The 23,600-nt window shown below is 44.4% G+C and overlaps 1 protein-coding gene across 6 annotated transcripts in view; it reads left to right on the forward strand.

The window, feature by feature from the left end:
- LOC124038072 (serum response factor-like) overlaps positions 1–22,856 on the forward strand; it is a 66,095-nt gene extending 43,239 nt beyond the window's left edge. For 3 of the 6 annotated variants that reach the window (XM_046353500.1, XM_046353504.1, XM_046353499.1), the window contains 6 exons: positions 12,591–12,834; positions 19,360–19,512; positions 20,133–20,234; positions 20,487–20,708; positions 21,109–21,185; positions 22,092–22,856. In XM_046353500.1, coding sequence (XP_046209456.1) covers positions 12,591–12,834; positions 19,360–19,512; positions 20,133–20,234; positions 20,487–20,708; positions 21,109–21,185; positions 22,092–22,187 — 894 coding nt within the window. In that variant the 3' untranslated portion in view covers positions 22,188–22,856. Of the gene's footprint in view, positions 1–12,590; positions 12,835–19,359; positions 19,513–20,132; positions 20,235–20,486; positions 20,709–21,108; positions 21,211–22,091 lie in introns of all 6 variants that reach the window. The other 3 variants (XM_046353502.1, XM_046353503.1, XM_046353501.1) reach the window with 3 other exon arrangements.
- Positions 22,857–23,600: the final 744 nt, after the last annotated feature.

Below are 23,600 nucleotides of genomic sequence, written 5' to 3' on the forward strand. Positions count from 1 at the left end.
GGACCTGTTCGGCCCGCATTGTCCTGTACGTCCACGATCAACTCCTTTGAGGGAGAGGTTATTTTCCTGGCACCACACTGCTAGTTCTCTGACCTCCTCCCTATAGTCTCATCGTTGTCTGTGTGTTGTCAGCAAACTTAATGATGGTGTCAGAGTTGTGTTTGGCCACGCAGTGGGTGAACAGGGGGTACAGGAAGGGACTAATTACACACCCCTGATGGGCCTTAGTGTTGAGGATCAGCATGGCAGACGTGTTGTTGCCTACCCTTACCACCTGGGGGGTGGCCCGTCAGGAAGTCCAGGATCCAGTCGCAGTAGGAGGTGTTTAGTCCCAGGTTCCTTAGCTAGACCCAATAGACCAGAGGGTAGAGGTGGTTTATTTACGAGCAGACGAGTTTCATCAGGGTGCCCGCACATCGGCTTCTATATTGCTTTCTGTTTCTCTTCCGAGTGTTGGTGATTAGGGCCTGGTCTGTGTTGAGCAGTATGTCCTGTGCCGCTGACCTGTTGAAGTGGAAATCTTCATCCAAATCCAAAAGCTTTTTTCTGTCATAGGACATTTATTTCTTCTGCATTCAGTGTGCAGTCTGCTCTGCCTTTCCTATCTTTTGGTAGTGTTGTCTGTCTTATATGAATGGCAGTGGCAGTATGAAATCAAACTTTTAGGGGCAGTTTCCTGGACACCGATTTAAGCCTAGTCCTGGACTAAAAAGCATGTGCATTCTCCATTGAGTTTGCTATTCAGTCCAGGACTCGGCTTAATCTGTGTCCGGGAAACCCTCCCTCAGAGTTGAAAATAATCTAGATCACAATGACAGTCCATCCAACCAGTGTGTGTTGTAATAATACTGATGTTAAGGATTTCTGAAATAGCCCTATCAACAGGGTGTGTGTGTGTGTGGGTGGGTGTGTGTGTCTGATATGTAGCTTTTCTCTGTCTAATGCCCATCTTTCCTTGCAGCCCACTCACAACAATGTTTACTCTTGTGTACTATGGTTGTGACGATACACATCACAATAACTCTTTGGGCCTTTTAAAAACCTGCTGTATGTAAAATATTGTGTCCTATAATTTGGAAAATAAATAAATGTGATTCTGGATGGAAACATAATGATGTTTGTTTCCAACATTAGGGCTGTTTTCAACATCAGGGCTTTTCCTAAAGGAGTTAAATCTTTGTTTTGTTTCCTTGCCAGCATACTGATGAGTATCGTGATACAGGTATCATCCCGACCCTATTGTGTACCCTCACATAATCATGCTTATGTTTTGTTATTATGATGTACACTATACTACCACTTCTTGCCAACTTATTACACAGCTTTGTTAAATAATTTGAATTCGTTATTTCTGTTTGTTGTTTGATTGTTATGATTCTACTCCGATGATTTTGAGGACAGGGAGACAATCAAGGCAAAACAATAAGGCTCTGTTAAAACATGTCATTAGTCCTATTATGCTGATAGAAGCGGAGTACTTAACTTATTCGTGACAACTTTAACGTCCTGTAACGATTATTCCTGTTTGACACTACTTTGCCATCCACTGACATGTGTTTACACTGGAATAAATGCTGTGGCATTGATGTCCAGTAGGCCTAAGTGCAGTAAGTGGTTGGGTTCCGATTCTCTTGAATGAGGTGTGTATTGGACTCGTTCAATCCCCCCATGCATTTACAAGCATTTGATTGGTTCAAGCAAGGGGAGTGTACATGAAACTGTATTGACTGACATTCGGCTACGGACATTTTCAGGTGTGTAAATGCATCTTAGGACTGTCTCCGACTAAAAATAAAATGGTGGTCGACCAAGAGTAGTCTGTTCTTTCGACCAATCGACTGTTCAATATTTTAAAATGTGTATTTTTCCATATATACTGACTTTTGGAAAGTATTCAGACCCCTTGACTTTTTCAAAAACCAAGCCATGAGATTGAAGTAATTGTCCGTAGAGTTCCAAGACAGGATTGCGTTGAGGCACAGATCTGGTGAAGAGTACCAAAAAGCATTGAAAGTCCCCAAGAACACAGTGTCCTCCATTCTTAAATGGAAGAATTTTGGAACCACCAAGATTCTCCCTAAAGCTGGCCGCCTGGCCAAACATAGCAAACGGGGGAGGTAACCAAGAACCCGATGGTCACTCTGACAGAGCTCTAGTTCAAATCAAATCTTATTTGTCACATACACATGGTTAGCAGATGTTAATGCGAGTGTAGTGAAATGCTTGTGCTTCTAGTTCTGACAATGCAGTAATAACCAACGAGTAATCTAACCTAACAATTCCACAACTACTACCTTATACACACAAGTGTAAGGGGATAAAGAATATGTACATAGAGATATATGAATGAGGTGATGGTACAGAACGGCATAGGCAAGATGCAGTAGATGGTATCGAGTACAGTATATACATATGAGATGAGTAATATAGGGTATGTAAACATATTAAGTGGCATTGTTTAAAGTGGCTAGTGATACATTTTTACAGAAATTTCCATCAATTTCCATTACTAAAGTGGCTGGAGTTGAGTCAGTATGTTGGCTGTAACGGTTGTCGTAGGTAGAAGATGGAGAGGACCAAGGTGCAGCGTGGTAAGTGTTCATGTTGTACATTTTTATCAAAACTGAACACTAAACAAAATAACAACGAGGAATAACGAGAACGATACAGTTCTGTCAAGTGATACACACAAAACAGAAAACAACTACCCACACCCATAGTGGGAAAACAGGCTGCCTAAGTATGGTTCTCAATCAGAGACAATGATAACCAGCTGCCTCTGATTGGGAACCATACCAGGCCTAAACATAGAAACACAACACCTAGACATACAACATAGAATACCAACCCACATCACACCCTGACCAAACGAAAAATAGAAACGTACAAAGCAATCTAGGGTCAGGGCGTGACATTGGCAGCAGCCACTCAATGTCAGTGGTGGCTGTTTAACAGTCTGATGGCCTTGAGATAGAAGCTGTTTTTCAGTCTCTCGGTCCCTGCTTTGATGCACCTGTACTGACCTTGCCTTCTGGATGATGGCAGGGTGAACAGGCAGTGGCTCGGGTGGTTGTTGTCCTTGATTATCTTTATGGCCTTCCTGTGACATCGGGTGGTGTAGGTGTCCTGGAGGGCAGGTAGTTTGCCCCCGGTGATGCGTTGTGCAGACCTCACTACCCTATGGAGAGCCTTACGGTTGTGGGCGGAGCAGTTGCCATACCAGGCGGTGATACAGCCCGAAAGGATGCTCTCGATTGTGCATCTGTAGAAGTTTGTGAGTGCTTTTAATAACCTCAGCCTCCTGAGGTTGAAGAGGCACTGCTGCGCCTTCTTCACGATGCTGTCTTTGTGGGTGGACCAATTCAGTTTGTCTGTGATGTGTACGAAGAGGAACTTAAAACTTACTACCCTCTCCACTACTGTTCCATCGATGTGGATAGGGGGGTGTTCCCTCTGCTGTTTCCTGAAGTCCACAATCATCTCCTTAGTTTTGTTGACGTTGAGTGTGAGGCTATTTTCCTGACACCACACTCAGAGGGCCCTCACCTCCTCCCTGTAGGCTGTCTCGTCGTTGTTGGTAATCAAGCCTACCACTGTTGTCGTCCGCAAACTTGATGATTGAGTTGGAGGTGTGCATGGCCACGCAGTCGTGGGTGAACAGGGAGTACAGGAGAGGGCTGAGAACACACCCATGTGGAGCCCCCGTGTTGAGGATCAGCGGGGTGGAGTTGTCACCTACCCTCACAACCTGGGTGCGGCCCGTCAGGAAGTCCAGTACCCAGTTGCTCAGGGCGGGGTCGAGACCCAGGGTCTCGAGCTTGATGACGAGTTTGGAGGGTACTATGGTGTTAAATGCTGAGCTGTAGTCAATGAACAGCATTCCCACGTAGGTATTCCTCTTGTCCAGATGGGTTAGGGCAGTGTGCAGTGCGGTTGCGATTGCGTCGTCTGTGGACCTATTGGGGCGGTAAGCAAATTGGAGTGGGTCTAGGGTGTCAGGTAGGGTGGAGGTGATATGGTCCTTGACTAGTCTCTCAAAGCACTTCATGATGACGGAAGTGAGTGCTACGGGGCGGTAGTCGTTTAGCTCAGTTACCTTAGCTTTCTTGGGAACAGGAACAATGGTGGCCCTCTTGAAGCATGTGGGAACAGCAGACTGGTATAGGGATTGATTGAATATGTCCGTAAACACACCGGCCAGCTGGTCTGCGCATGCTCTGAGGACATGGCTGGGGATGCCGTCTGGGCCTGCAGCCTTGCGACGGTTAATAACACATTTAAATGTTTTACTCACGTTGGCTGCAGTGAAGGAGAGTCCGCAGGTTTTGGTAGCAGGTTGTGTCAGTGGCACTGTATTGTCCTTAAAGCGAGCAAAAAAGTTATTTAGTCTGTCTGGGAGCAAGACATCCTGGTCCGCGACGGGGCTGGTTTTCTTTTTGTAATCTGTGATTGACTGTAGACCCTGCCACATACATACCTTTTGCGTCTGAGCTGTTGAATTTTGACTCTATTTTGTCTCTATACTGATGCTTAGCTTGTTTGATTGCCTTGCGGAGGGAATAGCTACGCTGTTTGTATTCGGTCAGGTTTCCGGTCACCATTGCCATGGTCAAAAGCAGTGGTTCGCACATTAAAAGCAGTGGTTCGCACGTTAAAAGCAGTGGTTCGCACGTTAAAAGCAGTGGTTCGCACGTTAAAAGCAGTGGTTCGCACGTTAAAAGCAGTGGTTCGCACGTTAAAAGCAGTGGTTCGCACGTTAAAAGCAGTGGTTTTGCACGAATGCTGCCATCAATCCACGGTTTCTGGTTTGGGAATGTTTTAATCGTTCCTGTGGGTATAACATCGTCAATGCACTTTCTAATGAACTCGCTCACTGAATCAGCGTATTCGTCAATGTTGTTGTTGGACGCAATGAGGAACATATTCCAATCCACGTGATATAAGCAGTCTTGAAGCGTGGAATCAGATTTGTCGGACCAGCGTTGAACAGAACTGAGCGCTGGAGCCTCTTGTTTAAGTTTCTGTCTGTAGGTTGGAAGCAACAAAATGGAGTCGTGGTCAGCTTTTCCAAAAGGAGGGCGGGGGAGGGCCTTATATGCGTTGCGGAAGTTAGAATAACAATGATCCAGGGTTTTACCAGCCCTGGTTGTGCAATCAATATGCTGATAGAATTTAGGGAGCCTTGTTTTCAGATTAGCCTTGTTAAAATCACCAGCTCCAATGAATGCAGCCTCTGGATATGTGGTTTCCAGTTTACATGGAGTCAAATAAAGTTTGTTCGGGGCCATCGATGTGTCTGCTTGGGGGGGAATATATAGTCCTGTGATTATAATCAAAGAGAATTCCCTTGGTAGATAATACGGTCGACATTTGATTGTGAGGAATTCTAAGTCAGGTGAACAGAAGGACTTGAGTTCCTGTATGCTGTTATGATCACACCACGTCTCGTTCCTCTGTAGAGATGGGAGAACCTTCCAGAAGGGCCTTGAGTTTGCCAAAAGATACCTAAAGGACTCTCAGACCATGAGAAACACGATTCTCTGGTCTGATGAAACCAAGATTGAACTCTTTGGCCAAGCCAAAGGAAACCTGGCATCATCCATACGGTGAAGCATGGTGGTGACAGCATCATGCAGTGGGGACTGGGAGACTAGTCAGGATCAAGGGAAAGATGAATGGAGAAAAGCACAGAAAGATCTGCTCCAGAACACACACCACCTCAGACTGGGGATGAAGGTTCACCATTCAACAGGACAACGACCCTAAGCACACAGTCAAGACAATGCAAGAGTGGCTTTGGAACAAGTCTATGAATGTCCTTGAGTGGTCCAGCCAGAGCCCGGACTTGAACCCGATCGAACATCTCTGGAGAAACCTGAACATAGCTGTGAAGTAAAACTACCCTTCCAACCTGACAAAGCTTGAGAGGATCTGCAGAGAAGAATGGGAGAACAGGGCTCCGGGCAGCCGAGCGGAAATGGAGGAAAACTCGCCTCCCTGCGGACCTGGCATCCTTTCACTCACTCCTATCTACATTTTCCTCCTCTGTCTCTGCTGCTAAAGCCATTTTCTACCACTCTAAATTCCAAGCATCTACCTCTAACCCTAGGAAGCTCTTTGCCACCTTCTCCTCCCTCCTGAATCCCCCCCCTCCTCCCTCTCTGCAGATGACTTCGTCAACCATTTTGTAAAGAAGGTCAACGACATCCGATCCTCGTTTGCTAAGTTAAACGGCACTGCTGGTTCTACTCACACTGCCCTACCCTGTGCTCTGACCTCTTTCTCCCCTCTCTCTCCAGATGAAATCTCGCGTCTTGTGACGGCCGGCCGCCCAACAACCTGCCTGCTTGACCCTATCCCCTCCTCTCTTCTCCAGACCATTTCCGGAGACCTTCTCCCTTACCTCACCTCGCTCATCAACTCATCCCTGACCGCTGGCTACGTCCCTTCCGTCTTCAAGAGAGCGAGAGTTGCACCCCTTCTGAAAAAACCTACACTCGATCCCTCCGATGTCAACAACTACAGACCAGTATCCCTTCTTTCTTTTCTCTCCAACTCTTGAACGTGCCGTCCTTGGCCAGCTCTCCCGCTATCTCTCTCTGAATGACCTTCTTGATCCAAATCAGTCAGTTTTCAAGACTAGTCATTCAACTGAGACTGCTCTTCTCTGTATCACGGAGGCGCTCTGCACTGCTAAAGCTAACTCTCTCTCCTCTCATCCTTCTAGACCTATCGGCTGCCTTCGATACTGTGAACCATCAGATCCTCCTCTCCACCCTCTCCGAGTTGGGCATCTCCGGCGCGGCCCACGCTTGGATTGCGTCCTACCTGACAGGTCACTCCTACCAGGTGGCGTGGCGAGAATCTGTCTCCTCACCATGCGCTCTCACCACTGGTGTCCCCCAGGGCTCTGTTCTAGGCCCTCTCCTATTCTCGCTATACACCAAGTCACTTGGCTCTGTCATAACCTCACATGGTCTCTCCTATCATTGCTATGCAGACGACACACAATTAATCTTCTCCTTTCCCCCTTCTGATGACCAGGTGGCGAATCGCATCTCTGCATGTCTGGCAGACATATCAGTGTGGATGACGGATCACCACCTCAAGCTGAACCTCGGCAAGACGGAGCTGCTCTTCCTCCCGGGGAAGGACTGCCCGTTCCATGATCTCGCCATCACGGTTGACAACTCCATTGTCCTCCTCCCAGAGCGCTAAGAACCTTGGTGTGATCCTGGACAACACCCTGTCGTTCTCAACTAACATCAAGGCGGTGGCCCGTTCCTGTAGGTTCATGCTCTACAACATCCGCAGAGTACGACCCTGCCTCACACAGGAAGCGGCGCAGGTCCTAATCCAGGCACTTGTCATCTCCCGTCTGGATTACTGCAACTCGCTGTTGGCTGGGCTCCCTGCCTGTGCCATTAAACCCCTACAACTCATCCAGAACGCCGCAGCCCGTCTGGTGTTCAACCTTCCCAAGCTCTCTCACGTCACCCCGCTCCTCCGCTCTCTCCACTGGCTTCCAGTTGAAGCTCGCATCCGCTACAAGACCATGGTGCTTGCCTACGGAGCTGTGAGGGGAACGGCACCTCAGTACCTCCAGGCTCTGATCAGGCCTTACACCCAAACAAGGGCACTGCGTTCATCCACCTCTGGCCTGCTCGCCTCCCTACCACTGAGGAAGTACAGTTCCCGCTCAGCCCAGTCAAAACTGTTCGCTGCTCTGGCCCCCCAATGGTGGAACAAACTCCCTCACGACGCCAGGACAGCGGAGTCAATCACCACCTTCCGGAGATACCTGAAATCCCACCTCTTTAAGGAATACCTAGGATAGGATAAGTAATCCTTCTCACCCCCCTTTAAGATTTAGATGCACTATTGTAAAGTGACTGTTCTACTGGATGTCATAAGGTGAATGCACCAATTTGTAAGTCGCTCTGGATAAGAGCGTCTGCTAAATGACTTAAATGTAATGTAATGAAACTCCCCAAATAGAGGTGTGCCAAGCTTGTAGAGTCATACCCAAGAAGACTCGAGGCTGTAATCGCTGCCAAAGGTGCTTCTACAAAGTACTGAGTAAAGGGTCTGAGTACTTATGTGATAATTTAGTTTTTTTTGTAATACATTTTGTAAACATTTCCAATAACCTGTTTTGCGTGTAGATTGATGAAGGGTGGGAAAAAACTACTTAATTTTAGAATAGGGCTGTAATGAAGAAAATGTGGAAATAGTCAAGGGGTCTGAATTCTTTCAGAATAAATACATATATACATACACCTTAGCCAAATACATTTATATATACATACACACACAGTTGAAGTTGGAAGTTTACATACACCTTAGCCAAATATATTTAAACTCAGTTTTTCACAATTCCTGACATTTAATCCTAGTAAAAATTCCCTATCTTAGGTTAGTTAGGATCACCACTTTATTTTAAGAATGTGAAATGTCAGAATAATTGTAGAGTGATTTATTTTAGCTTTTATTTCTTTCATCACATTCCCATTGTGTCAGAGCTTTACATACACTGAATTAGTATTTGGTAGCATTGCCTTAAACAATTTAAACTTGGGTAAACTTGGGTAGCCTTCCACACGCTTCCCACAATAAGTTGGGTGAATTTTGGCCCATTCCTCCTGACAGAGCTGGTGTAACTGAGTCAGGTTTGTTGGTCTCCTTGCTCGCACACGCTTTTTCAGTTCTGCCCACAAATGTTCTATAGGATTGAGGTCAGGGCTTTGTGATGGCCACTCCAAAACCTTGACTTTGTTTGGGGTCATTGTCCATTCGGAAGACTCATTTGAGACCAAGCTTTAACTTTCTGACTGATGTCTTGAGATGTTGCTTCAATATATCCACATGATTTTCCTCCTCATGAAGCCATCTATTTTGTGAAGTGCACCAGTCCGTCCTTCAGCAATGCACCCCAGAACATAATGCTGCCACCCCCATGCTTCATGGTTGGGATGGTGTTCTTGGGCTTGCAAGCCTACCCCCCTTTTTCCTCCAAACATAATGATGGTCATTATGGCCAAACAGTTCTATTTTTGTTTCATCAGACCAGAGGACATTTATCCAAAAAGTTCAATCTTTGTCCCCATATACAGTTGCAAACTGTAGTCTGGCTTTTTTTATGGCGGTTTTGGAGCAGTGACTTCCTCCTTGCTGAGCGGCCTTTCAGGTTATGTCGATATAGGACTAGTTTTACTGTGGATACAGATACTTTGTACCTGTTTCCTCCAGCATCTTCACAAGGTCCTTTGCTGTTGCTCTGAGATTGATTTGCACTTTTCGCAACAAAGTTCGTTAGTCTCTAGGAGACAGAATGTGTCTCCTTCCTGAGCGGTATGACGGCTGCGTGGTCCCATGGTGTTTATACTTGCGTACTATTGTTTGTACAGATGAACGTGGTACCTTCAGGCATTTGGAAATTGCTCCCAAGGATGAACCAGACCTGTAGAGGTCTACAATTTTTTTTCGGAGGTCTTGGCTGATTTTCCAATGATGTCAAGCAAAGAGGCACTGCGTTTGAAAGTAGGCCTTGAAATACATCCACAGGTTCACCTCCAATTGACAAAAATTATGTCAATTAGCCTATTAGAAGCTTCTAAAGCCATGACATCATTTTCTGGAATTTTCCAAGCTGTTTAAAGGCACAGTCAACTTAGTGTATGTAAACTTCTGACCCACTGGATGGTGATACAGTGAATTATGAGTGAAATATTCTGTATGTAAACAATTGTTGGAACAATTACTTGTGTCATGCGCAAAGTAGATGCCCTAACTGACTTGCCAAAACTATAGTTTGTAACAAGACATTTGTGGAGTGGTTGAAAAGATGAGTTTTAATGACTCCAACCTAAGTACATGTAAGCTTCCGACTTCAATTGTACATGCATGCATACATGCATGCATACATGCATGCATACAGACAGACAGACGGACGGACGGACGGACGGACGGACGGACGGACGGACGGACGGACGGACGGACGGACGGACGGACGGACGTATTTGATACACTGCCGATTTTGCAGGTTTTCCTACTTACAAAGCATGTAGAGGTCTGTAATTTTTATCATATGTACACTTCAACTGTGAGAGATGGAATCTAAAACAAGTCCAGAAAATCACATTGTATGATTTTTAAGGAATTAATTAGCATTTTATTGCATGACATAAGTATTTGATCACCTACCAACCAGTAAGAATTCCGGCTATCATAGACCTGTTAGTTTTTCTTTAAGAATCCCTCCTGTTCTCCACTCATTAACTGTATTAACTGCACCTGTTTGAACTCATTACCTGTATAAAAGATACCTGTCCACACACTCAATCAAACAGACTCCAACCTCTCCACAATGGCCAAGACCAGAGAGCTGTGTAAGGACATCAGGGATAAAATTGTAGACCTGCACAAGGCTGGGATGGGCTACAGGACAATAGGCAAGCAGCTTGGTGAGAAGTCAACAACTGTTGGCGCAATTATTAGAAAATGGAAGAGGTTCAAGATGAGTCAATCACCCTCGGTCTGGGGCTCCATGCAAGATCTCACCTCGTGGGGCATCAATGATCATGAGGAAGGTGAGGGATCAGCCCAGAACTACACGGCAGGACCTGGTCAATGACCCGAAGAGAGCTGGGACCAGTCTCAAAGAAAACCATTAGTAACACTACGCTGTCATGGATTAAAATCCTGCAGCGCACGCAAGGTCCCCCTGCTCAAGCCAGCGCATGTCCAGGCCCATCTGAAGTTTGCCAATGACCATCTGGATGATCCAGAGGAGGAATGGGAGAAGGTCATGTGGTCTGATGAGACAAAAATATAGCTTTTTGGTCTAAACTCCACTCGCCGTGTTTGGAGGAAGAAGAAGGATGAGTACAACCCCAAGATCACCATCCCAACAGTGAAGCATGGAAGTGGAAACAATTCTTTGGGGATGCTTTTCTGCAAAGGGGACAGGACGACTGCACCATATTGAGGGGAGGATGGATGTGGCCATGTATCGCGAGATCTTGGCCAACAACCTCCTTCCCTCAGTAAGAGCATTGAAGATGAGTCTCCCAGCATGACAACGACCCGAAACACACAGCCAGAGCAACTAAGGAGTGGCTCCGTAAGTAACATCTCACGTTCCTGGAGTGGCCTAGCCAGTCTCCAGACCTGAACCCAATAGAACATCTTTGGAGGGAACTGAAAGTCCGTATTGCCCAGCAACAGCCCCGAAACCTGAAGGATCTAGAGAAGGTCTGTATGGAGGAGTGTGCCAAAATCCCTGCTGCAGTGTATGCAAACCTGGTCAAGAACTACAGGAAACGTATGATCTCTGTAATTGCAAACACAGGTTTCTGTACCAAATATTAGTTCTGCTTTTCTGATGTATCAAACACTTATGTCATGCAATAAAATGCAAATGAATTACTTAAAAATTATACAATGTAATTTTCTGGATTTTTGTTTTTAGATTCCGTCTCTCACAGTTGAAGTGTACATATGATTAAAATTACAGACCTCTACATGTTTTTTAAATAGGAAAACGTGCAAAATCGGCAGTGTATCAAATACTTGTTCTCCCCACTGTGCAGGCATACATACACACACACACACACACACACACACACACACACACACACACACACACACACACACACACACACACACACACACACACACACACACACACACACACACACACACACACACACACACACACACACACACACACACACACACACACACACACACACACACACACACACACACACACACATTACATACACACATACATACATACATACATACATACATACATACATACATACATACATACATACATACATACATACATACATACATACATACATACATACATACATACATACATACATACATACATACATACATACATACATAAGGTTCTGTACAGCTGAAAACAGACGGCAAAAGTTTTCACACTTCACAGTTTATATGCATCCTACTTAAGACACTCCCCTTTTTCTCCAATCCTTACATTTTATGGTTCTACAGAAGCTAATAAAGAGGGTAACAGAATTCCAAACATTCATTACTCTCGTAGGAGAATCTGTCCTCACCTCCTGACCTCAACCCCTCTTTCATCTAATATACAGATGTACATCTGTCTCCCCTGTTTCAACACATCGCTCTCCTCTCCTCCATCAAACACATTCCAAAGCCTTCTTCTTTCTTCTGAGAACCATTAACTTCTAACATAACCCAATCTCTTTCATTTCCTATCATTCATTTAATATCTCAATGTTCAAAGTTTAATATATTGTATGTATGTATGGTTGGAATTGGCTAAAGGGGGGAAATGGCTACCTGCTGAGAGTAAATCAATAGTAATTGCTTTGCTATGAACTTCCTCTCTACCCCACTAGCTCTAGTGAATAGTGTTGTCATGGGTTTGGTTTGTTTATTAAAATATGTCTGTCAGTAATTGAGTTAGTCAGTAAGTCCCGTGGATAAGAGCCAAAAAATACAACATTTTTGCACTTTCTAATGGAAACATGAAACTGCTATTTTGACAGCCCCACTCATAATTCATATTTTCCCTCCTTTCCCAGGACCAGCTAAAGCCTGCGTTCACGGTGGCCAGCCTCCCAGGCACCACCAGTACCCACACGCCCACGGCCCCCACCACCTCTACCAGCATGCAGGTAAGCAGCGGGCCCTCCTTCCCAATTACCAACTACCTGGCGCCCGTCTCGGCCAGCAGCAACGTCAATGCCAACGGCACCATTCTCAAGACCACCGGTGCCTCCGGAGGGCAGGTCATGCAGCTTCCCAGCGGCTTCACCTTCATGTCAGGTAACTATATAGCTATGCTATGCTATACTTTAATAAAAAATACTAATCTATGCTGTACTATACCATACCAGTCAGCATCCAGGGTCATGTTTTAATATTTTTTGCAACAGAAAATGAAAATGAGCGCCTGTATTCTTCTGCTTGGTGGCTAAAGGAGAAAACTCACCAGACCAAATATTCGTCTGTACAGTAGGGGGCCATTAGTTTACTGTTCGTTCGCTTGCTGACTGTGCGCGGTGTGTTATAGGCACCATCCGCCAGTGGACGACTGACGGATTTCCTTTTTGCCCACTTCTACATGTAGAATCAGTTGGCACTAGGTTAGCAAATTATGTCTGGCACTCTGTTCAGAGGTACTAAGTACTCTCGGACAGTAGAAGCTCGACAATCCTACTGGTCTGTCTGTGTCTTAATGAACACAACCCATCTGTAAGGAGAAACGCATACCATTTACTGCAGTTTGTTTGTTTACTGGGATACATAGACATCCTTCTCTACAATGGAGTTGGTGTTCACCGGGATCAACTCTGTGACACATGCTTGTGTATCACTCAAGAGGGTTAATTCTTCACAAATACTTTTTAAAGTATCTAAATTACTTTCACATATCTTTCAAAGTAAGTATTTGGATATTTTTTCTTAAAAAATACAAGTAGTTGAATATTTGGAAATGTATTCGGAAATACACTTGGTAAATTGCAATGTATTTGAAAATACTCAAGTACATTTTTTAATACAAACATTAAAGTACTTCCATGCATTTGAACCCAGGTCTTTTTGGTCCTAGAGTTATTTCAATTGTATTTGAAAACAAGTATTTGAAAATATTTTCAAATAATATTTATAGGAAATATTTCAAAATACTTCAGGATAAAAAATAAAAATAAAAAAATACACAGAAAATAAGTATGTAGAATACAAATACTTAAATAAGCGTATATTTGAATCCAGGTCTGGTTGTCGACATATATATTTTTTTGCTTTGTCATTATGGGGTATATTATGGGGTATTGTGTGTAGATTAATGAAGGGGAAGAATTAATTGAATCATTTTAGAATAAGGCTGTAACTTAACAAAATGTGGAAAAAGTCTAGGGGTCTGAACACTTTCCGAATGCACTGTATAACAAATCCTGTTTACAAGTGGCACATTTTATACACCATCTCTCTAGATGGATACTGTAGCTTTTCTGGCACGATGTGATGTAAATGAGGGGCCACGCCTGGTTCCTCAACACTCTGTCTGAGCCGGGGCTCCATGAAGTAGGACTAAATAATAATCTCAGCACTAGCTGCCCAATATTCATTGAATATTCATTACTAATTATAGGCAGAGCTCTGCAGCCCTCTCCACGATGGCCATTGTGTTGGACCTTCCAATTATCCCTCTATTACAATGGAAATCAAAGGCAGGAGCTGCTGAGCCCATATATGTAGATGTTTCCTTCCTGGATACTGGTGTTTTGTTATACATGTAAAACATAGCCAAACTGAGAGGACTTTCTGGAGATGTGAAATGCTCCATAAGGTAAACAGTTGATGTGGAGACGCAAGTCACGCTACTGCAACAAACCACCTTGAGGTCATAATTGCTACCAAAGGTGCTTCAACAAAGTCCTAAGTACTTATATAAATAAGGTATTTCATTTTATTATAATTTTTCTTAATAAAAAAAATAAAACAACATAATAACTTTGTCATTATATGATATTGTGTATTGATTGATGAGGAACATTTTTTATTTCATCAATTTTAGAATAAGGCTGTAATGTAACAAAATGTGGAAAAAGTGAAGGGGTCTGAATGCTTCCCAAATGCACTGTATATCGCATACCAGACAGTGTCAGAGGAAGGCCCTAAATATTGAGCGCCAAGTCTAGGCCCACAAGGCTTCTAAACAGCTTCTACCCCCAAGCCATAAGACTCCTGAACATCTATTCACATTGCCCCCCCCTCCCCTCTCCACACCACTGCCACTCTCTGTTTTCACCTATACATCACTTTAATTAATTAACTCTACCTACATGTATATACTACCTCAACTAACCGCACATTGACTCTGTACCGGCACCCCCTGTATATACAGTGCCTTGCAAAAGTATTCGGCCACCTTGAACTTTGCGACCTTTTGCCACATTTCAGGCTTCAAACATAAAGATATAAAACTGTATTTTTTTGTGAAGAATCAACAACAAGTGGGACACAATCATGAAGCGGAACAACATTTATTGGATATTTCAAACTTTTTTTAACAAATCAAAAACTGAAAAATTGGGCGTGCAAAATTATTCAGCCCCCTTAAGTTAATACTTTGTAGCGCCACCTTTTGCTGAGATTACAGCTGTAAGTCGCTTGGGGTATGTCTCTTTCAGTTTTGCACATTGAGAGACTGACATTTTTTCCCATTCCTCCTTGCAAAACAGCTCGAGCTCAGTGAGGTTGGATGGAGAGCATTTGTGAACAGCAGTTTTCAGTTCTTTCCACAGATTCTCGATTGGATTCAGGTCTGGACTTTGACTTGGCCATTCTAACACCTGGATATGTTTATTTTTGAACCATTCCATTGTAGATTTTGCTTTATGTTTTGGATCATTGTCTTGTTGGAAGACAAATCTCCGTCCCAGTCTCAGGTCTTTTGCAGACTCCATCAGGTTTTCTTCCAGAATGGTCCTGTATTTGGCTCCATCCATCTTCCCATCAATTTTAACCATCTTCCCTGTCCCTGCTGAAGAAAAGCAGGCCCAAACCATGATGCTGCCACCACCATGTTTGACAGTGGGGATGTTGTGTTCAGGGTGATGACCTGTGTTGCTTTTACGCCAAACATAACGTTTTGCATTGTTGCCAAAAAGTTCAATTTTGGTTTCATCTGACCAGAGCACCTTCTTCCACATGTTTGGTGTGTCTCCCAGGTGGCTTGTGGCAAACTTTAAATGACACTTTTTATGGATATCTTTAAGAAATGGCTTTCTTCTTGCCACTCTTCCATAAAGGCCAGATTTGTGCAATATACGACTGATTGTTGTCCTATGGACAAATTCTCCCACCTCAGCTGTAGATCTCTGCAGTTCATCCAGAGTAATCATGGGCCTCTTGGCTGCATCTCTGATCAGTCTTCTCCTTGTATGAGCTGAAAGTTTAGAGGGACGGCCAGGTCTTGGTAGATTTGCAGTGGTCTGATACTCCTTCCATTTCAATATTATCGCTTGCACAGTGCTCCTTGGGATGTTTAAAGCTTGGGAAATCTTTTTTTATCCAAATCTGGCTTTACACTTCTTCACAACAGTATCTCAGACCTGCCTAGTGTGTTCTTCATGATGCTCTCTGCGCTTTTAACGGACCTGTGAGACTATCACAGTGCAGGTGCATTTATACGGAGACTTGATTACACACAGATGGATTGTATTTATCGTCATTAGTCATTTAGGTCAACATTGGATCATTCAGAGATCCTCATTGAACTTCTGGAGAGTCTGCTGCACTGAAAGTAAAGGGGCTGAATACTTTTGCACGCCCAATTTTTCAGTTTTTGATTTGTTAAAAAAGTTTGAAATATCCAATAAATGTCGTTCCACTTCATGATTGTGTCCCACTTGTTGTTGATTCTTCACAAAAAAAATATACAACTGTATCTTTATGTTTGAAGCCTGAAATGTGGCAAAAGGTCGCAAAGTTCAAGGGGGCCGAATACTTTCGCAAGGCACTGTATTGTTATTTTTTTATTTCTCGTATTATTATCTGTATTTTGTGAAACTACACTGTCTGTTAGGGGCTCGTAAGAAAGCATTTCACTGTAAGGTCTACTACACCTGTTGTATATTCTGGTTCAGATTTTTGAAAACTTTGTAATATAAGGTGGCTGTCGCCTTTATAAAGGAATCTTTGATTCTGTATATTTGCATTGCCAAGAATTCACTGTATTACTCTCACTGGAATATTGATATTAAAATAGGTAAAATCAGTACAGGAGGTCCATGTCTCTTACAACTATGCAGTACTGGGCAATAACCACCTTAAAGCTTAGAAAGTCTTATGTCGTGTAGTGGTGCAGTCACTGATGGTAAGGTATTAATTACCCTTGTTGTTGCTGGGTGAAGTCTGTATGTAGTGACAAAAGGCCGGAAAAAAAAAAAAAAAAAAAAAAAAAGTGACCGGAAGGCCGAGCGGAAATGGAGGAAAACTCGCCTCCCTGCGGACCTGGCATCCTTTCACTCCCTCCTCTCTACATTTTCCTCCTCTGTCTCTGCTGCTAAAGCCACTTTCTACCACTCTAAATTCCAAGCATCTGCCTCTAACCCTAGGAAGCTCTTTGCCACATTCTCCTCCCTCCTGAATCCTCCTCCCCCTCCCCCCTCCTCCCTCTCTGCAGATGACTTCGTCAACCATTTTGAAAAGAAGATCGACGACATCCGATCCTCGTTTGCTAAGTCAAACAACACCGCTGGTTCTGCTCACACTGCCCTACCCTGTGCTCTGACCTCTTTCTCCCCTCTCTCTCCAGATGAAATCTCGCGTCTTGTGACGGCCGGCCGCCCAACAACCTGCCCGCTCGACCCTATCCCCTCCTCTCTTCTCCAGACCATTTCCGGAGACCTTCTCCCTTACCTCACCTCGCTCATCAACTTATCCCTGACCGCTGGCTACGTCCCTTCCGTCTTCAAGAGAGCGAGAGTTGCACCCCTTCTGAAAAAACCTACACTCGATCCCTCCGATGTCAACAACTACAGACCAGTATCCCTTCTTTCTTTTCTCTCCAAAACTCTTGAACGTGCCGTCCTTGGTCAGCTCTCCCGCTATCTCTCTCAGAATGACCTTCTTGATCCAAATCAGTCAGGTTTCAAGACTAGTCATTCAACTGAGACTGCTCTTCTCTGTATCACGGAGGCGCTCCGCACCGCTAAAGCTAACTCTCTCTCCTCTGCTCTCATCCTTCTAGACCTATCGGCTGCCTTCGATACTGTGAACCATCAGATCCTCCTCTCCACCCTCTCCGAGTTGGGCATCTCCGGCGCGGCCCACGCTTGGATTGCGTCCTACCTGACAGGTCGCTCCTACCAGGTGGCGTGGCGAGAATCTGTCTCCTCACCACGCGCTCTCACCACTGGTGTCCCCAGGGCTCTGTTCTAGGCCCTCTCCTATTCTCGCTATACACCAAGTCACTTGGCTCTGTCATAACCTCACATGGTCTCTCCTATCATTGCTATGCAGACGACACACAATTAATCTTCTCCTTTCCCCCTTCTGATGACCAGGTGGCGAATCGCATCTCTGCATGTCTGGCAGACATATCAGTGTGGATGACGGATCACCACCTCAAGCTGAACTTCGGCAAGACGGAGCTGCTCTTCCTCCCGGGGAAGGACTGCCCGTTCCATGATCTCGCCATCACGGTTGACAACTCCATTGTGTCCTCCTCCCAGAGCGCTAAGAACCTTGGCGTGATCCTGGACAACACCCTGTCGTTCTCAACTAACATCAAGGCGGTGGCCCGTTCCTGTAGGTTCATGCTCTACAACATCCGCAGAGTACGACCCTGCCTCACACAGGAAGCGGCGCAGGTCCTAATCCAGGCACTTGTCATCTCCCGTCTGGATTACTGCAACTCGCTGTTGGCTGGGCTCCCTGCCTGTGCCATTAAACCCCTACAACTCATCCAGAACGCCGCAGCCCGTCTAGTGTTCAACCTTCCCAAGTTCTCTCACGTCACCCCGCTCCTCCGCTCTCTCCACTGGCTTCCAGTTGAAGCTCGCATCCGCTACAAGACCATGGTGCTTGCCTACGGAGCTGTGAGGGGAACGGCACCTCAGTACCTCCAGGCTCTGATCAGGCCCTACACCCAAATAAGGGCACTGCGTTCATCCACCTCTGGCCTGCTCGCCTCCCTACCACTGAGGAAGTACAGTTCCCGCTCAGCTCAGTCAAAACTGTTCGCTGCTCTGGCTCCCCAATGGTGGAACAAACTCCCTCACGACGCCAGGACAGCGGAGTCAATCACCACCTTCCGGAGACACCTGAAACCCCACCTCTTTAAGGAATACCTAGGATAGGATAAAGTAATCCTTCTCACCCCCTCCCCCTTAAAATATTTAGATGCACTATTGTAAAGTGGTTGTTCCACTGGATGTCATAAGGTGAATGCACCAATTTGTAAGTCGCTCTGGATAAGAGCGTCTGCTAAATGACTTAAATGTAAATGTAAATGTAGTGACAGTGTGGCTGAAGCTGTAGCTAGTTGAGGTAGCAGATCATTCTTCCAATCTGTCTTTTCTCTCCCATTATGACAGCAGGCTGAAGGGTAGCTTGGGAGCCTCTCTATCCCTTTCCTCCACTCTCTCTGCACCACCTGTCTGGTACATGACCAGTGCCAGGTGGAACAACAAACTACTTAAAAAAACTTTAAAAACTCTGAAATCTCAAACCCTAATAGCGCAACTAAAGAAACTGTCAATGGACCATATGACCAAGTGTGGCTATGCAACACCCTCCCACTGTTTAACTCTTCCTTTTCTCCTCTCCAACTTGCAGCAGGCACTTCGCTCCCCCCCGGCACCCCCACCATTCCTCTTAGCCAGCTGCACCAGCACTCCTTGGCCATCCAGGGGCAGACGCTCACCTCATCGCAACTGACACAGCAGGGACAGCAGGCCGTCTTCCGCTTCCCCACTGCAGTCTCCCTAGGTCAGTCAGTCTGTCGAGAGAAAGAAAGAGACTAGTCTGTTTGTCGATAGACTAGTCTGTGTCTGCCTGTGGAGAGAGAAGTCTTGCACACCGTTAGAGCCTGGCGCAGTCCAGTCAATGTGGTGCTGGGTGTAAGATGTGCGCTACAGAAACACAGAGCCCTTTTTCTCCCCTTCCTATATCAATGGGTAAGCGGGCATCCCCTGCCCCAGTTGTGTTTTTTGAGATTTGTGGGATGATAAGGCCGATGTCTTGAGGTCTTTATAAAATAAATGTGATTGTAAGAGGGGGGGAATTGGGTATAGGCCTTACTACAGATTTCCATAAATGGCTAGTATTTATCTTTCATTTGTGCGGATGTAGTTACTCATGTTCTGATTTGTGCTCCGGGAAAAAATAGGGAGACTAGTCTGTCTGTCTGGCTGCAGAGGGGATGTACAATGGATAACAGGCATGAGGCAGGCATGAACTTTAGTTGATTATATGTAGGTGTATGAAACCATGTCCAAAACTGTATGGGTCAAAATTGTAGTATTATTATAATTTATGTGTTCTGACATTAAGATAGAATAGTGTACAGGTGAGTGAGCAGGTGTTTGGTGTTGCCTGTTCTCCTCCAGGGGGAGGGATGACCCAGCAGCTGCAGGCCATCCAGGTGCACCCCACCACACATGCCAACGACAGCAGCTCGGAGATATCCCAGACCTCCTCTGTCTCCACTGGTAACTATCCTTTGATAAACACAGGGCTGTACAACTCTGGTTATGTGTGAGAAGCTGAAGCCATAGTCTAACTTAACTCTAACGTATCTCTCTGAGTGAGCTGAGTGGGTAAAGGTTGTAGTCTACAATACTGTTATGAGGGTCAACTAAGGTTGAACAGAATGGACCATCTGGTGGTGCCATCTGGTGGGCAATGTCTCTTATAAACTAATCTTTCTTTGTCTCACACACTAACTTTTCTACTCCCCCCAGCGACCATCGTCACATCGTCAGTGCCCACATCTATGGCGGGTCACATGATGTACACCAGCCCCCATACAGTGATGTATGCGTCCACGCCCACGCTGGCCGATGGTGGCCTGGCTGTGCTCAATACCTTTTCCCAGGGCCCCTCGGCCATGCAGGTGTCCCATGGACAATGCCAGGACACAGGTGAGACCACGCTAGACTACAGTAGGCTACGCTGGGACACAGGTGAGACTACATCAGTCATGGGCTAATGGGGAACCAGGGAGGGGGAGGTTGATTGACGTATGAATTAGACCTGGGTTCAATAAGTCTTTTTTTTCTTGACAATATTTTTAGTTGGGCAGATTGAGCTTGGAACTTTCAAAATGCTCCCATTCCAGGCAGGCTCAATCAAGTGCTCAAAGGATGAAAACACATCCTATTTGAACCCAGGTCTGGTATGAATATAGCTATATAGTCAGGATGTTGATTATGACAGGCTAGTGGGTTTGATCATGACCCAAAGTGGGGTGGTATACATTACACACCATGCACATAGTGTCTGTATATATTCAGTGATAAAATGTTAGTTTAGATGAGAGTGCTGTGTTCTTCATGTTGTTTGTGTCCGTCTCTCTCTGGCTAGGTGCTGTCCCTCAGGTATTCCTTACGGCACCCTCGGGCACCATGCAGATCCCAGTCTCGGCAGTGCAGCTACACCCAGTACGGCAAGACCTACATTTTACAAGTGAAACTCTCATATTCTATCTGCAACCAGCATGCCACTGACCTGCACTAATGCATCCGGACAGAGCACTGTCTTCTCACTGTGGAGGGATAGGGTTTGTCCTGCCTCCTGTACTGTTACTGTATGTGGATGATATAGTCCTATGACATTTGGACAACACGTGTGACACAAGCAAAACCATATGCTATTTGGAAGACTGGTTTTGTTACTTATAATTGAGAAAGTCATGCAAGATTGAAATTTCAGATTGACTAAAGTTTAGGAACAGAATATAAGCCATTGTGTTTCAAGAGCCCTAGTTAGAGTACATAGTTACACAGTAACAACACAAATTACCAAACTTGTGCAAAGTGATGCTTTTAGAAAAGGCTTTCTTATCTAAAAGAGATGAATTAAGTTAGTAAATTTAATGTCAATAATTTGGTGCTTAGGCAGCAGGGTTTGAGTCTATTCCATTTCATTTCCAGTCAATTCAGGATATTCTCTTAACAAATATCAATTAAGTGAATTAAGATCAAATTCATATTTACAGTGAAGGCCTGGCAAGAGACAAAAGGGACTGAAAAACAACAACAATGTTAGACAAAATGGACAACACAGACCGAATAAACTGGCAACTGTACAAATACAGCAGGAAAAAAACAGTGGATGTGTGTATGTGTGCAGGCGTGTGTGCGGGTGGTATCAATGCTTTTCAATGAGGAAAAATTGTCATTTGAATTTGGTTTAATTCATGAATTTACAGGAATGGAATTGAAATTAAATTGACCCTAACCTTGTATTGTGTGACCGAAGGCTACTCAACAATCACAAATTAAAGCATGCAAAGTGGAACTGAGGTCTTCAGTGGCGCATGCTGATGTTGATGTGTTGTGTTGCAGATGGTGATTAGTCAGAAGTCGAGCTACAGCAGCAGTAAACTGACAGAGCTGCAGATGGTCAACCTGGACACCACACAGAGCGCTAAGAACGACTGACAGAGAAACGCATGAAAACTGGCCAAATAGACCAAGACTCTCTATTTATTGATGCCTTAGCACTTCATTTTACACCTCTGTTGCTTTACAGTAGAATACTGTAAGTAAACAGTCCATTCGGAAAGTATTCAGACCCCTTGACTTGTTCCACATTTTGTTACATTACAGCCTTATTCTATAATTGATTCAATTGTTGTTGTTTTTTCACTTCAATTTACACACAACAGCCCACAATGACAAAGCAAAAACAGGATTTTAGAAATGTTTACACATTTATTACAATTTAAAAACTGAAATTTCCAAAGTTTGGGGTCACTTAGTAATTTCCTTGTTTTCAATGAATAGGAAATATAGTCAAGATGTTGACACGGTTATAAATAATGATTTTAATTGTGTCCTTCAAACTTTGCTTTCATCAAAGAATCCTCCTTTTGCAGCAATTACAGTCTTGCAGACCTTTGGCATTCTAATTGTGAATTTGTTGAGGTAATCTGAGGATATTTCACCTCATGCTTCCTGATTCACCTCCCACAAGTTGTATTGGTTTGATGGGCACTTCTTACGTACCATAAGGTCACGCTGCTCCCTACCTCTTGAAACTAGGGGGCACTATTTTTATTTTTGGAAAGATAATGTTCCCAAAGTAAACTGCCTATTTCTCAGGACCAGATGCTAGAATATGCATATAATTGACAGCTTAGGACAGAAAACACTCTAAAGTTTCCAAAACTGTCCAAATATTGTCTGTGAGTATAACAGAACTGATATTGCAGGCGAAAGCCTAAGAAAAATCCAATCAGGAAGTGACTCATGTTTTGAAACTGTTGTGTTCCTATGTTCCCCTATTGGCCACTGAAAGGGATATCAACCAGTTTCCTTTTTCTACGTATTCCCTAAGGTGTCTACAGCATTGTGACATAGTTTCACGCCTTTATGTTGAAGAATGAGTGTAAACGACTACATTGCGTAAGTGGCCAGCTGAGGGCTCTGAGTGATTCTTGCGTAAAAGACGGAGGTAGTCATTTTTCCTCTCGCTCCTACTGAAAAGCCAATTGTCCCGGTTGATATATTATCAAATAGATATTTGAAAAACACCTTGAGGATTGATTATAAAAAAACATTTGCCATGTTTCTGTTGATATTATGGATATAATTTGAATTTTTTCCGGTGTTGTTGTGACCGCTGTTTCCAGTGGATTTCTCAACATAACGTGACAAACAAACGGAGGAATTTGGGGTATAATAATCTGTAAAGCATAATTTCAAAATCTGAGATGACAGGGTGATTAACAAAAGGCTAAGCTGTGTTTCACTATATTTCACTTGTGATTTCATGAATATGAATATTTTCTAGTAATATTTTTTTGACCCTGCGCTATGCTAATTAGTGTAGTTGATGACAATTCTCCCGGA

The sequence above is a fragment of the Oncorhynchus gorbuscha genome, linkage group LG06 (genome assembly GCF_021184085.1).
Source record: "Oncorhynchus gorbuscha isolate QuinsamMale2020 ecotype Even-year linkage group LG06, OgorEven_v1.0, whole genome shotgun sequence".
Classification (NCBI taxonomy): Eukaryota; Metazoa; Chordata; class Actinopteri; order Salmoniformes; family Salmonidae; genus Oncorhynchus; species Oncorhynchus gorbuscha.